We start from the raw sequence: 15,292 nt of genomic DNA on the forward strand, positions 1-15,292 counted from the left end.
GCTCGGAACTGCTCCCCATCCCCTCTCCAAGCTCAGAACTGCTCCCCATCCCCTCTCCCTGCTCAGAACTGCTCCCCATCCCCTCTCCCTGCTCAGAACTGCTCCCCATCCCCTCTCCCTGCAGCCCCAGCTCCCGCTCCCTCTGTAAGCGCAGAGGTTCCCACCCCGTCAAGGTCCCGGCTGCCAAATTCCAGCCTGGAGCGCATTTTTACGGCGTGACAGCACTGGGGCCCCGGCAGGAGCCGGCATGAGAGCTCCGGGCGTTCCCCCGGTACCGGGACCGCGGCTCCCGGTGCGCGGCCCCGCTTCCCTCGCTCTGCCCAAATATTCCAAAACATCCTCCTCCCTTCCCCTGCGGCCACAGGGAGCAGAGACACCCTCGGCCCGGCCCTCTCCTCCCCGTCCATCCCCTTCCTTCCTCCCTGCCCTTTCCCAGGCAGCTGCCACGGGAGCGGCTGTGCGAGGAGCCCCGGACAGGTAGCAGGGAGTGCCAGAGCTTGGGACGAGCCTGCAGCTGCCAAGGTAGGAGGAGAAGGGAGCTGAGGGCCGGGAGGCTCACGCAGAGGCCGGAGGGAGGAGGAGAGCAGGGATGGAGGTGCAGAGGTGTCCCGTGCAAAGCCTGGAGGACACTTTGGGACATAAAGTTCCTGCGGGTGTGCCGTGCAGGGAGGTGATGGCACGGAGCTGTGCGTCCATCCCGGGCTCTCCTCCAGAGCTGGCCGGGGTGTGATGTGCTGCCAGCCCCTGTTGTGGCTCTGTTTGGGTTGCTAAGGAGGCGCTGCTGGAGCCAGACGGGACGGGACGGGATGGGATGGTGCGTGCGATGCGTGCCATGTGTGCTGGCGCTCGCTGCTCACGCTGCCCACCCTCCCTTGGCACCCTCGGGAACGGGAGATGCCACCACGGGAGAGCTCCGGGCCAGCCAGGGGGACAGGGAGACACAATCAGGTCCTCTAAGGGCAAAACAGAACCAGTGATCTTCCAAGGTCCAAACTGGTTTAATGTGGTGGTGTTCGCAGGGGTGCCAGGACGAGGGAAGAGATGAGAATCTTCACTCTATGTGTCAGAAGGTTGATTTATTATTTTATGATATATATATATATATATGATATTAAAAGTAAATGATTGTTGGGAAGGATGAAAGTTTGACAAAAAAGTCTCACAGATATGTGTGCTTGGCAGAAAGTTTTTGAATGTAGAGTCTGATGAAGGAATAGGAATGAAGCAAGTTTTGATACAGAAGAAAAGAATTGCTGAGCCAGTCTTGCTGGATAACCAAGGAGGCAAAGGGTGTGTTAGTTAGAAGGGGTTTTTATGGCTTAGAGCAAAGGATAAACCCACCCCAAACAAGAAGATGTTTTTACCCAGCAGGAAGACAGCACAGGCAAACAAGGCAGCAAAGCTGCAAGTAGAGAAAAGGTCTCAGAATTTTCCACTGCAAGAAAACTGAAAAACAACTTCTGGCTTAAACTGTAATGTACTGACTTTTAGTGATTGGAGAACAGTAACATGAATATGGTAATTACAGTAGTTATGATAGGCTGTAGGTAATAGTTAAGGTATAGATTTGTTGTACTGTATGAAGATGCTCAGCAAAGAAAAGTAAATAATGCAGTGTAACCAAAAGAAAAGTAAATAATTCATTTTAACCAAAACCAAAGGGTGTCCAGGCCTGCAGCTGGAGCTGACAGCTGTGGGCACAGCTCTGTCACCCACTACCCTGGTCTGCTGTAACCTCTTAGACAGAATAAACTGCATTTTGGAGAGCTGCCTAGAGTCCCGCATCTCTCATTTAGGCGCTTACAAATAATATATTGGAATTATACTAAAAGAATAGAAGAAAGGATTTCATCAGAAGGCTAGCAAGGAATAGAAAGGAATGATTATAAAATCTTGTGACTGACCAGAGAGCCCAAGCCAGCTGACTGTGATTGGCCATTAATTAGAAACAACCACTTTCCCAGGCCCATGGAAATTTCCATGGAATTAGCACCAGGATAATTATTCTTCCCAGCTGCCCCTGGCCAGCTCCAGTGCTCCTGGGGGTGCTGCAGGAGCCCCACCTGAGCCCAAGGAGTGGGACCCCACATCTGGGGCACATCTGGCTGCTCCGTGTGACTGGCACCCAGCCCTGCCTGCAGTGCCAGCTCTGGGCAGGGTGCTGCGGCTGGTTAAGGTCCCAGGTGAGGAAGCAAAGCCTCTCCTGCGGCTCTGCTCGCCCTCAGGTGGGTCTGGGGGCTGCTCTGGGGCTCCTGAGGGGTCTGAGCAGCCCCTGGCACTGCCCCAAGGCCTGTGGCTCACAGGTGATGCCACTGATCCTTCCCGCTGTCCTGAAGGGCTGGGAAAAGCTTCATCAGGATTTTTCCTGCTGGTTTGTCAGGCTGAGGGAGCTCTGAGGAGCGTGGGGAAGGACTCGCCGTGTGCCCTCAGGGTTTTTGGATTTGGAAACTGGTTGTTTTTTCCCTGCCGGCGTGCTGCACAAATGTCACTTAATTTAGTTTCCCTCCAGGGTCTGCCAGCAGTTTCCCAGCAATCCCAGTGTGTTTATTCCTCTCAGGGTGGGACCCAGCCAAGGAGGGTGGGGAAAAAGTGCCGAGCCTGGAGCCACAGTGTCACACGTCCCCGCCGCCTGTCCCCGGCTTGTTTGGCATCCATGAGCATTTTTAATGATATTTTTTAATGTGTGTGTGCTGCAGCCTTGGCTCCCGGTCAGACTCACCCCTCCGGTTTAGATCCCTGCTCTAAAAGAATGCACTTTTACAGGAAATGCTGAATTCCTGCCGCTGAGGGGAGCGATCCTCATCTCGGTAAAGCCTCGTGGAAGCGTTTTTAAATTTCTGGGATTCATTTCTGGGTGCAGCATCCCAGCCTGGAGCGCAGGCAGGTCCTGGCAGCTCCGTCCAGCAGATGCAGATGTGTGTGTGTGTGTGTCCCAATGGCCGGGCAGCATTTCCAAATGCAGCACTCAGAAAGGGCTGGAGGAAATTCCTTTGAAACCAAAGGCACAGGAATGGAAAGGCCAAGCCCTGGGAATTCTGCCCATGCCAGAGCCTGGCCCCACAGGAGGATGCTGTGCAGGGACTGAATGTCCAGTCCCAGGTGTGAGAAACTACTGCTCACTTTGAAAATTCAAAGAGGTTTTGTTCTTTAGGCAAGAAACTTCAGAAATTTGCATTTCCCTCTGCCCTTTATGGTGACGGTGTTCACAGGGGTTCTTGGATTGGGGAAGAGACGAGGATCTGACTCCATGTTTCAGAAGGCTTGATTGATTATTTTATGATATATATTACATTAAAACTATACTAAAAGAATAGAAGAAAGGATTTCATCAGAAGGCTGGCTAAGAATAGAGTAGGAAAGAATGATGACAAAGGTTTGTGGCTTGGACAGAGAGTCTGAGCCAGCTGACTGTGATTGGCCATTAATTAGAAACAACCACATGAGACCAATCACAGATGCACCTGTTGCATCCCACAGCAGCAGATAATCAATGTTTACATTTTGTTCCTGAGGCCTCCAGCTTTCTCAGGAGGAAAAATCCTAAGGAAAGGATTTTCCCTTAAAAGATGTCTGTGACACTTTGTACCATGGCAGAGGTTTCTTAAGTAAAAAGGTTCAAATTCAACACATAGTTCTACAGGCTAAAATTTAAATGCTTCATTCACATTGCTAACTCAGGTGAAGGCCAAAAATCTCCATTTCAGTGCCACCAATGGTGCAGGTGCCTGTGATGGTGTTCACAGGGGTTCTTGGATGAGGGAAGACATGAGGATCCGACTCCATGTTTCAGAAGGCTTGATTGATAAATTTTATGATATATATTACATTAAACTATACTAAAAGAATAGAAGAAAGGTTTCATCAGAAGGCTGGCTAAGAATAGAATAGAATAGAATAGAATAGAATAGAATAGAATAGAATAGAATAGAATAGAATAGAATAGAATAGAATAGAATAGAATAGAATGATAACAAAGGCTCTGTCTCGGACTCTCTGTCCAAGCTGTCTGGGCTATGATTGGTCATTAATTAGAAACAACTGACTTGGGCTAATCAAAGATCTACCTGTTGCATTCCACAGCAGCAGATAACCATTGCTTACATTCTATTCCTGAGGCCTCCCAGCTTCTCAGGAGGAAAAATCCTAAGGAAAGGATTTTTAATGAAAAGACGCCTGCACCAGGTGGCACCAATGGCACAGGCAGGTGCCAGCAGTGCCCAGGCTGCTCAATGTGGTGCAGGCTGTGCCCTGCAGCCCTGCCAGGGATTTCCTGCCCTCCTGCAGCAGGCAGGGCCCCACGCCAGGTCCCGCATGGCTGTCACCTGACTCAGCCCCTGTGACCAACCTGGGGACCGACAGCAGCCTCTGAGCTCGCACAGGTAACTCTGGCTCCTCCCGGGGCCATCTCAGGGCTCTGGGGGGGTCGGGATGTTTTGGGAGCACCCCCTGGTCACAGAGGGGTCCCCATGGGTGGGCATGGCTGAGGGCACCACCATAGGCAGGAGAGCGGTTGAGCCTGGCCTGGATTTTTTCATCTAAGGAAAGTTTGGTTGGCTTTTTTTGTTTTTTTTGTGGTGGTTTTTGTTTTTTTTTTTTTTTTTTTTTTTTTTTTTTTTGTTTGTTTTTTTGTTTGATTTTTGGGTTTTTTTGTGTTTTTTTTTTTTTTTTTTTTTTTTCTTTGTTTTTCTTAGGAAGGTGAGAGCTTTCAAGGGCATTGACACTTTTCTGGGCACTGACACTTTTCTTGCCAAGAAGCGCCGCAGCTCCAGCCAGAACACCTTGACTGACAGGGGGAAAAAAAAAAAAAAAAAGATTAATATTCCAGTTTTCAGTTTCTCAAAAGTAAAAAGGCTCGGATGTTGTCAGAAACGGATGCATTCTGAGGCACTTTAATTAAAATTACTCCAACCAGCAGGGTCACCTCTGAGCTTTTAAAGTGTGACCTTAAATCTTCCTCCTGTGGAAGGATCTGGCTGCCCCTGCCATTGGGACTGGCTGTTCGGCTTCGCCTGCATGAGGTTCGGGAAGGGTCCTCAGGGCAGAAATCACACCAGCACTTTATCAGGGCTTTGGGGCAGAGATCAGGTGCCCTGGACGAGGGGCTCAGATATGGGAGCAGGAATGACATTTCCTTACCAGTGTGGATGATAAAGCGAACAAACAACAACAACAACAACAATGCCCCGCTGGTGCGAGCGGCACCCAGAGCACCCCCAGCCCCACCCGAGCCCCGCCAGCCCTCATCTCTCCTCCTCTTTCCCTCCCTGTGTCCCTCTCTCTCACCCTGTCTGCTTCTCTCTCTCCTTCTTTCCCTCTTTCCTCTCTCCCTCCCTTTCTCTCTCTCTCCCTCTCTCCCTTCTCTTTCCCTTTTCTCCCGTCTCTCTCCCTTTCTCCCTCCTTCTTCTCTCCCTCTCTCTTTCCCTCCCTGTCTCACTCTCTCCGTCTCCCTCTCTGCCTTTTTCCCTCCATCCTCTCTCCCTCTCTCTCCTTCCTCCCTCCCTCTCTCCCCCTCCTCTCTCCCTCCCTCTTTCCCTCTCTCCCTTTCTCCTCCCCGTCTCTCTCCTTCCCTCCCTCTCTCCTCCCTTTCTCCATCCCTCTCTTCTCCCTCTTTCCCTCCCTCCCGCTCTTTCTCCTTCCTTTCTTTTTCCTCCCTCCCTCCTCTCTCCCCCTCTCCGTCCTCTCTCCTCTCCCTTCCCTCTCTCCCTCCGTCCCTCCCTCCCTCTTTCCCTCCGTCCCTCCCTCTTCTCTCCCTCTCCCTCCTCTCTCCTCCCTCCCTCTCTCTCTCCCGGGGTTGGACGCTCCGGGAGCGGCGGCAGCGATCGGGGCCATGGGGGCAGCCCAGAGCCGGGACCCCCGATCCCCCCGGGACCCCCGGGAGCCCCGGGACCGGTGAGTGGAGGGGAAGGGGCCGCTCGCGGTCCGGGTGGGTCCCGATGCCCCCTCCCCGGGCAGCGAACGGACAGCGAGGTTTGATTAGCGGGGAGAAAGTTCCTTCCCCTCTGTCCTTCTGTCCTGCTCAGCACACCGAACCCCATCCCTGTGCCAGCCCAGCCCAGGCTGCCTCGGGACCCCCGGCTTTGAGCTGGGGGGGGTCTGCAGGCTGGGGAGAGCCGGAGCTGCTCCCCACCAGCTGCTCCGCTGGGAACTGAACGGGAGACATTGCTGGGATCAAAAGGAAAAGTGGAAATATCTTATCTGTGAATCAACCAAAACAGTGCTGAGAGCAGAGTGTTTTGTTGAAGCGGGACGCTGCGAGGCTGTGTGTTTGCAAACAGTGGGCTCCGACAAGGAAAACAAGCAGTTCTGTCCTTGTAAATGCTCACTCCTGCCTTTATTTCCTGCACTATCTCATACCTGGACATTGGAGGTGTTTTCAGGTGGAAAAGCCACCCCAGTGCTCCCTGCGTGGCTGGAGCTGCTCCTTTCTGCCCCGTTGGACTCAGCTGTTTCTCCTTCCCACCTGTTTGCTCCACCTTGAGCAAAGTTTGTTTTGTTCCTCCCACCCTTTACCACCTTCCTGGTCCCCTCCCCATGTCCTGGCTGTTGTCCTCACTCACTGTCCCCATTCCTGCTGGTATCCCAGGTTATGGGTTAGGGTGTTGTTACGGGTTAGGGTGCTGCCTGCATTTTTTCCCAAAATGCCTGATTCTGGAGTTAACTCCGGGATCTAAGGGCCTGACAAACACCTGATAAAAGCATTCCTGCCACATAGCACAGATATTTTTAGCAAAGGGAGCAAAGGAGCTGAAGGGGGAGTCAATAAGCTGCATGATGAAGGCAGCTGCTTGTGTTCATCCAGCATCAGGGTGGAAACGGGGCTGGAGCCTGCTCCTTTTGAAATGAGCTCGCGCCCACACGAGCGCACCAGCGAGATTAAGCTGTGCTTGGCATTTTTAAAATGCAGGGATAGCAGAGCATTCATTATCCCATCGGTCCTTTTCAGAGCAGCCACAAATGTCTGTATTTATCCATTTGCTGGCAGTCTGCTGGGGAGAGGCAGCTGGAGCCCGGGGCTGGCTGCGGGTGTCCAGCCTCGTGTGTGACAGTTGTGTCCTTTATTTCTATTCCTGTAGCGCTGCTTTGATGGAATGTGGGGCGCTGGGAGCTGGCACATCCCAGGCCGGGGAGGGTCTCGGGGCAGCTGAGCTGCTCTGCAGAGCTGTCCCGCGCTGGGCATGGCTTTGGAGCTCGGGGGTGGTGCCACAGGGGGGGACAGCGCTCCTGCTGGGATACCCGGGCTCCTTTTGTGCCACCTGGGCTCCTGCTGTGCCACTCCGGCTTGGCTGTGACACCCCAGCTCTTGCTGTGCCACCCTGGCTCCTCCTATGTCCCTCTGGGTCCCTCTGTGCCACCCCAACTCCTCCTGTGCCACCCCAGTTCCTACTGTGCCACCCAGGTTCCCTCTGTGCCACCCCAGTTCCTGCTGTGCCACCCCGGCACCTCCTGTGACACTCCGGGTCCTGCAGCGCCATCCAGGCTCCCTCTGTGCCATCTCAGCTCCCTCTGTGCCACCCGGGTCCCTCTGTGCCACCTGGGCTCCTTTTGTGCCACCTGAGCTCCTGCTGTGCCACCCCAGCTCCTGCAGTGCCACCCCGGTTCTTGCTTTGACACCACGGCTCCCTCTGTGCCACCCCAGCTCCCTTTGCGCCACTCGGGCTCCCTCTGTGCCACCCCAAGTCCCGCTGTGCCACCTGAGCTCCTGCTGTGCCACCCCAGCTCGGCTGTGCCACCCCGGGTCCCTCTGTGCCACCCCGGTACCTCCTGTGCCACCCAGGTTCCATCTGTGCCACCTCAGCTCCCACTGTGCCACTCGGGCTCCCTCTGTGCCCCCCAGGCTCCTTCTGTGCCATCCTGGCTCCTCCTGTGACACTTGGGCTCCTTCTGTCCCATCCCACTCCTGCTGTGCCACCCCGGGTCCCTCTGTGCCACCTGGGCTCCTCCTGTGCCACTCAGGCAGACGGCAGAGCCCGAGATGGGAGCAGCTCGGTTTCGTCCGCCTTGAATCCCAATTTCAATCCCAATTTCAATGCCAGGGCATTGCGTGTCTGTCGTTCTGCTCGCTCCGGGCTGTGCCCAGAGGTGCCCAGGCTGAGGCTGTGCCCAGGTCGGGAGAAGCAGAAGGAGCTCCGGGCCCGGAGCGCTCGGCAGCGCTCGGAAATCCATCCTGGGGAGCCCTCTAGCGAGAGCAGAGCCCGCCGGGCTCCGGGGATGCTGCTGTGCCCGGGACGAGCTCCGGGGGGCTGGCACGGCTCGGGGCTACGCCGGGATGCTCCGGGATGTGACCGTGCTCACAGCCGTTCTTGGATGAGGGAAGGGACGAGGGTCTGACTCCACGTTTCAGAAGGCTCGATTTATTATTTTATGATATATATTGCATTAAAACTATACTAAAAGAACAGAAGGAAAGGTTCTCATCAGAAGGCTGGCTAGGAATAGAAAAAGAAGGAATGATAACAAAGGTTTGTGGCTCAGACTCTCTGTCCGAGCCAGCTGACTGTGATTGGCCATTAATTAGAAACAAGCACATGAGCCCAATCCCAGATGCACCTGTTGCATCCCACAGCAGCAGATCATCAATGTTTACATTTTGTTCCTGAGGTCTCTCAGCTTCTCAGGAGGAAAAATCCTAAGGAAAGGATTTTCCATAAAAGATGTCTGTGACACCGGGATGCTCCGGGATGCTCCAGGTGCTGATCCCTGCTTGATAAAATAGGTTGGAATAAAATGCAGGAACAGAAAAATGCTCCTGAAATGCCCTGGACCTCCTCTCCTGCAGGAGATAAGTGTTATGTGGATAAAGTGCTTATTACAAGCTGGGGGGGGGGGCGGATTTACACAGCAGTGAAATGTGGATTTGGGCTTTTTGGATTTGTGTGCTGATCTCTGAATTGTCACCACCTTCCCCTGCTGTCCTTGTGCCCCATCCTGGCATTTCCTACAGAGGGCCAGGCCCTGGTCCTGGTGCTCCACTGCAGAGAGGCAGGAGTGGGGAAGAGAAATGAAACCCCACAAAAGATCTGTTTCTGAGCTAGAAATGTCAGTGCTGGCTGCTGTGCCGTGCCCAGAAAAGCTTGGAAGCCAGAAATAGGTGTTGTGCTGCCTAATGAAAGGGCTGAGAAGGGAAATTCCAGGTGCACGCCTTCCCCTGGCCTGGGGCACTGCAGCTCCAAACCAGGTGTGGCTGTGTGCTACCTGTTCCTCAGCCTTATTCTTGTGCCTTTCCTGGGGTGGGCAGACACTGAGAATGGTGCACACTGTGTTTGGGGTCAGGAATTGTGCACAATTGTGCACACCGTGTTTTTGGGATCAGGAGTTGTGCACACTGTGTTTGGGGTCAGGAATTGTGCACAATTGTGCACACTGTGTTTTTGGGGTCAGGAATTGTGCACGCCGTGTTTTTGGGGGTCAGGAATTGTGCACACTGTGTTTTTTTCGGTCAAGAATTGTGCAGGCTGTGTTTTTGGGGTCAAGAATTGTGCAGGCTGTGTTTTTGGGGTCAGGAATTGTGCACACTGTGTTTTTGGGGGTCAGGAATTGTGCACACTGTGTTTTTTTCGGTCAAGAATTGTGCAGGCTGTGTTTTTGGGGTCAAGAATTGTGCAGGCTGTGTTTTGGGGGTCAGGAATTGTGCACACTGCGTTTTGGGGGTCAGGAATTGTGCACACTGTGTTTTTGGGGGTCAGGAATTATGCACACTGCGTTTTGGGGGTCAGGAATTGTGCACACTGTGTTTTTGGGGGTCAGGAATTGTGCACACTGCATTTTCGGGTCAGGCAGAGGCTGTGCTGCCAAGCTGCCAGCAGGAATTTCATCCCCAGAGTGAAGGGAAGGTCCAGCTGTTATCCCTGGATGCAGCTGCCTCCCTGCAAGGATAAATATAAAAAGCTAAGCAAGGTTTTGCTTCTTTTTGCAGCTTCTGTGATGACAGGGCTCTTCTGGTTCCAAAATATTTGAGGCTCCTCCTGTTTTCTGTGCAGCAGGGGCCGCTGGAGTCCCCCTCCTGGAAAGAGTGAGAATTGTGGGTGGAGTTTTAGGCAGTTCAGAGACGTCCCTGAGCTTTATTATAAATCAAAGCCGACTCTGACATTGGTGAGGGAGAGAGAATGATGCATCTGACTCTGTGGATATCAGAAGGTTAATGAATTACTTCATTATACTATATTATGCACATTGTATTTAAACTGAATTTGCTCTGCGCTCACTCTTGCTGTTGTGACTGTCACCCAAAAATCTTGACACACACACCATGACTTTGGGTAAACAATGTCCACGTTGCATTCTGCTTTTGCACAAACACAGGCACAGCAAATGATAAAAATTGTGTTTTCTCTCTCTGAAGTTGAAAAAATGTAAACCCCAGAAATATTTTTAAGAAGAATTAAGACAACTGCCCTGTGGGTGTGCAGTGACAGCAGTGAGGGAGGTGACAGCAGTGCCAAGGACAGCCCGTCCAGCTGCTGCCTGTGTGGGCTGCGCCTCTCTGCCAGCCTGGAAACTGCTGCCAGGTGTTTTTCAGCAGGTCAGCACCCTCGCTGCTCTGCAGGGATGTGTTTGCTGACTGTGCCAAGCAGCCTTTGGCAGGCAGAGCCTGCAGCGTGACCGACAAAGTCAGGTTATCTCCCTGGTGGTGATTCGCAGCCAGGCTGGGTCAGGTGCCAAGCTGGAAAATGCCACTGGAGGCATTTTCTTAATTGCTCCTCGGGAACAGCAGGTGGAAGCAGGATCTGCCCCAGGGCTCTGCAGGGTTCAGTCCTGCTCATCCTGTTCCTGCTGGCTCCTTCCCGAGGTGCTGGGTGGGATTTGGGATTCCTGGGGTTCCAAGGACAGGTCCTGAATGCTTTCCTGCTCTCGTGTGCCCCAGTTCCCTCATCCAGCAGGTCGCACACAGCTCCTTCCCTCTGCAGCAGAGGCGCCTCATCCCTGCTGCTGCTGTGCCAGTGCTGCCAAGCTGGAAAATGGCACTCGAGGCAATTTTAAAATTTTTCCTCAGGAGCAGCAGGTGGAAGCAGGCTCTGCCCCTGCACTGCTCTGGTATCTCCATGCCCCAGGGCTCTGCAGCCAGTCCTGCTGATCCTGTTCCTGCTGGCTCCTTCCTGGGGTGCTGGGTGGGATTGGGATTCCTGGGGTTCCAAGAACAGGTCCTGAATGCTTTCCTGCTCTCGTGTGCCCCAGTTCCCTCACCCAGCAGGTCGCACACAGCTCCTTCCCTCTGCAGCAGAGGCGCCTCATCCCTGCTGCTGCCGTGCCAAAGCTGCTGCTGCTCCTGCTGCACTCTTTCCCATCTCACGGCTTTCTGATCCCCTGTGAGGTCCCTGCAGAGCTCCTCGGCTGCTCCTTGGCTCCAGGGAGGTGGGAAGGGGAAGCAGAGGCAGGAGCAGGATGAGGTCAGGCTGCAGCATCGCTCACGCTGATGAGGATCTGATGTAAAATTCATCTGCAGAAATCAGCTCTGCTGCTTCGGAGCGGGGATGTGGGCTGTGCTCTGCTCACGGCAGCCATGGGCAACAGGATGTGGAGCTTCTGCTTTTGCATCGGAGTCGTGGTTTTGCTTCAGAGTCACGGTTGTGTTTCAGACTCGTGGTTTTGCTTCAGACTCATGGTTTTTGGCTAAGCTTCAGTGAGATTCACACATTCCCCTCTTGCTCTGTGTCCTCTACAGCAGCAGGGCAGTGTGCAGGGTCCCTTGTCCCCCTGGGGATGTGGGGCCAATGTTGTGCAGGGGCTGAGGTGTTCCTTGGGACTCTTTTACCTCTCCTGCCACTGACCTGTGCTGGGAACAGGCAGCACCTCAGCTTTTGGTTCACCCAGCTTTGGTGAAGCTTAGAAGTGTTGTGGAAAGGGGTAAGAGGTTTTCTTTTTGAGAGGGTGGCGTGTGAAAGCACGCAGGAATGACACAAATACCTAATAAGGACACCAAGAGAGGGAAGCCTGGAGAAAGGATCCCTGCAGGGAGGTTATTTGAGATGCACAACGGTGACTGCCGAGCCCTTTGAAGCTTCAGACAGAGGCAGCCAGACCAGATGGACAGGTCTGCTGTGGCCCAGGGGCCTCTCTGTCCGTGCAGAGGCATTCCCAGCCCCCAGAGCTGACTCACATGGAGCCCTTGGTGTGGTCAGCAGCGTTCTCTGCAGTTTGCCAGGCTGGTTTCACAGCAGGACAGCTGTCTGTCCGTCCTGAGGCCATCCCTGGGACTGGGCTAAACCAGTCAGGAGCTGCCAAATGTCACTGCCCGTGACAGATCTGCCCTGGACATTCCTCCCGGTGCTGCAGCATGGTGTCAGTAATGTTATCCTCCTCTCTCTAGCAAGCGTGTGGGAGGTGATGAATTTGGGAGTGGGAGCCCTCGTTAAGGGAAAGAAGTTCCTGAGGGAGGCCAGCAAGGTTGATTTCTGTGGGAACTGCTGGCTGGTATTTTTAAACAACAATAGACTTAATAAATAAATAAATAAACTTGCTGCCACGGAAGGATATAGCATCAGCCAGGGCTGTTGGGGCCGGTATTTCCTTGGAAAGTGGAAAGGACAGGTGTTTCCCTCCCATTTGGCCCTGCCTGCTGTGTGTGGCTCCTCAGCGCTGGGGAACCCAGTCTTCCTTGGGGGAACTGAATCTTCCAGGGGAGAATCGAGTCTTCCTTGGGGGAACTGAGGATTCCTGGGGGGAATGAAGATTCCTTGGGGAAATGAGGATTCCTGGGGGAAAATGAGGATTCCTGGGCGCTGCCCACCCCCTAGGGCACTTCCCCACCCCTGTGGGGTCTTCTCGGGCGCGTCCAGAGTGGAAAGAATCTGCTCTAGCACAGGTGCAACCAAATCGATGCGGGATAAACTGCCGGGATTGGGTTTCACCGTTCCGTGCCTCTCACGACGTGGGGGAAAGCAGGGCAGGCGAGGGGTGACAGCGACCTGCCCGGGGCCCGCTTTTGGGCAGAAATTGGCCAGTTTGGGCAGAAATCGGCCAATTTAGGAGCTCGCGTAGGCAGGAAAAGCAGCGGGAGGGTCGGGAGGCGGGCAAGCCGGGGAGCCCCGCGTCCATTTTCGGGTCCATCCCCGCGTCGGGGGCTGCGGGAGGCGTTGGGGGGGTTCGGGATCGACCCCTCCTCGGGGCGGGGTATCACCGCGTCCGTGCCCGTGTCCATCCTTGCATCCATCCCCGGGTCCATCCCCTCGGCGAGGGCTCCGGGAGGCGTTGCGGGGGTTCGGTTCGCTCGGCCCCTCCCCGGGGCGGGCGCTCCCCGCCGGCAGTGCCGCGGTGCGGGGGCGGGCGGCCCGAGCGGAGCGGAGCGGGGCGCGATGGGGGCGGCGCGGCCGCAGTGAGCCCGGCGGGGAGCGGGCACGGAGCGGGGCCGATGGCGTTCAGCGCCTGGCAGATCCTCTCGCCGGTGCAGTGGGCCCGCTGGACATGGTCTGCGGTGCGGGGCGGCGGCAGCCCCGAGGAGGAGGGGGACGGGGCTGCTGGCGAGGAGGAGGATGATGATGATGAGGAGCAGGACCCGCCGGCGGGGGGCTCGGCCCTCGGCTTCAGGCAAGTCACCCATGGCCCTTTCCCTTCCCTGCGCGTCCTCCCCGGCCCTGTCCCCATCCTCCCTTCGCTCGCTGCTTGTCTGCCGGGGATCCCGCACCGCACCGGGGACTGGGGGGCCGGGAGCCGCTCCCGAGGATGCCGGAGCAGCCGGGGCTGGGGGATCAGAGCCGCTCCCGAGGATGCCGGGATTGGGGGATCAGGAGCCGCTCCCCCGATGATGCCGGGATTGGGGGATCAGAGCCGCTCCCCGGAGCAGCCGGGGTTGGGGGATCAGGAGCCGCTCCCCCGAGGATGCCGGGGTTGGGGGATCAGAGCCGCTCCCCCGAGGATGCCGGGGCTGGGGGATCAGAGCCGCTCCCCCGAGGATGCCGGGGCTGGGGGATCAGAGCCGCTCCCGATGATGCCGGGGCTGGGGGATCAGAGCCGCTCCCCCGAGGATGCCGGGGTTGGGGGATCAGAGCCGCTCCCCCGAGGATGCCGGGGTTGGGGGATCAGAGCCGCTCCCCCGAGGATGCCGGGGTTGGGGGATCAGAGCCGCTCCCGATGATGCCGGGGTTGGGGGATCAGAGCCGCTCCCCGGAGCAGCCGGGGTTGGGGGATCAGGAGCCGCTCCCCCGAGGATGCCGGGGCTGGGGGATCAGAGCCGCTCCCCCCAGGATGCCGGAGCAGCCGGGCTCGCTGCGTGTCCTTGGAGGCCCGTGCTGTGTGCTCAGCCTGGCTGAAAGCCTCCCGCAGGGCTGGGGAGCGCAGGGCGATGTGCCGATGATGTTTCACCTGCTCTCCCTTCTCCCTTTGCCAGCCTGGACAGGAGCGAGGGGATGCTGGAGGATTTCAGAGGTAGCCTTGAAAGCAGTAATTCCTCACTCTTTTCCCTTCCCTTTTCGGCAGCTCGGACTCCACTGATAATTTTGAGACCCCTGAAGCACAAACACCGGCCTGCTCACCCCTCGAGGAGTTCTGTGAGCCCCCGGGATCGCCAGAGCCTGAGGCCAGGAGCCAAGGTAAAGAGCTCTAAGTATGCACATTCTGCTCTTGGTGCTCTGCTCCGGTGGCAGAAAGGCAGGGTGGGGTCAAGGAGTGAAATTCTCTGACTTTGAGTAATGCCTGGCACACTTTTGGTGGTTAACGGCCTGGACAGTTCAAATGCCAGGGCTGGGCTGGGCGCCCCACAAGGAGCTGTGATGGGGGACTGGGAGGAGTCCCAGGGTGCTGTTGGATTATTTTATCGGTTAAACGTTCCTCTGACACTTCCTCTGCAGCCTGGGGGCTGCCCTGGCTGCTGCTGGGACCTTGCTCATGTGTCCCTCACAGCAGTGGCAAGATGCCATTCTGTGTCCCCCAGGCTGGTCAGTGCAGGGATTTCATTGGATTGATTCAGTATTTCATTTGATTCAGTGGGATTTCACTGCACAGGCCGTTTTTCCTTGCAGTTAGGTGCCAGCTGTCCTCACCGTTAAAGATGCAAGAGCTCAATGCTGCTAAACCCCATTTTTTGAGGAATTGCAGGGGATCTGCTCTAGGAAAACTCTAGGAAAACTCAGCTGGGAACTTTGTGTGGGGTTGGTGTCGGAGCACATGGGCTTGGTCCAGACCATGGGTCCTTCTGTGCAGGAGCCCAGGCACAGGATGCCATGGCTCTCCATCCCCTGTGGTGTTGTTCTGCTTTGGGTGCTCATCCATCCCTGTGAAAAACTCATTTTTGTCTGCTGTGAGTGCTCTGTTCGTGCTTCCAGTAATCACAGCTCTTGGAATAATCCTTTTAAGAAGGGAT

At 55.5% G+C, this 15,292-nt stretch overlaps 1 protein-coding gene across 4 annotated transcripts in view; it reads left to right on the forward strand.

The window, feature by feature from the left end:
• The first annotated feature begins 417 nt into the window (after positions 1-417).
• Positions 418-15,292, forward strand: part of TACC1 (transforming acidic coiled-coil containing protein 1) — a 35,958-nt gene continuing 21,083 nt past the window's right edge. The window contains exons 1-2 of one of the 4 annotated variants that reach the window (XM_058820137.1): positions 418-522; positions 14,410-14,522. Coding sequence is in view for 3 of the 4 variants with exons in the window: in XM_058820138.1 (XP_058676121.1) it covers positions 13,346-13,521; positions 14,410-14,522 (289 nt within the window). In the remaining variant the exon portion in view is untranslated. Of the gene's footprint in view, positions 523-5,799; positions 5,890-13,324; positions 13,522-14,409; positions 14,523-15,292 lie in introns of those variants that run through there. The other 3 variants (XM_058820135.1, XM_058820138.1, XM_058820139.1) reach the window with 3 other exon arrangements.

This window comes from Ammospiza caudacuta, chromosome 26, assembly GCF_027887145.1.
Source record: "Ammospiza caudacuta isolate bAmmCau1 chromosome 26, bAmmCau1.pri, whole genome shotgun sequence".
In the NCBI taxonomy this organism is placed as follows: Eukaryota; Metazoa; Chordata; class Aves; order Passeriformes; family Passerellidae; genus Ammospiza; species Ammospiza caudacuta.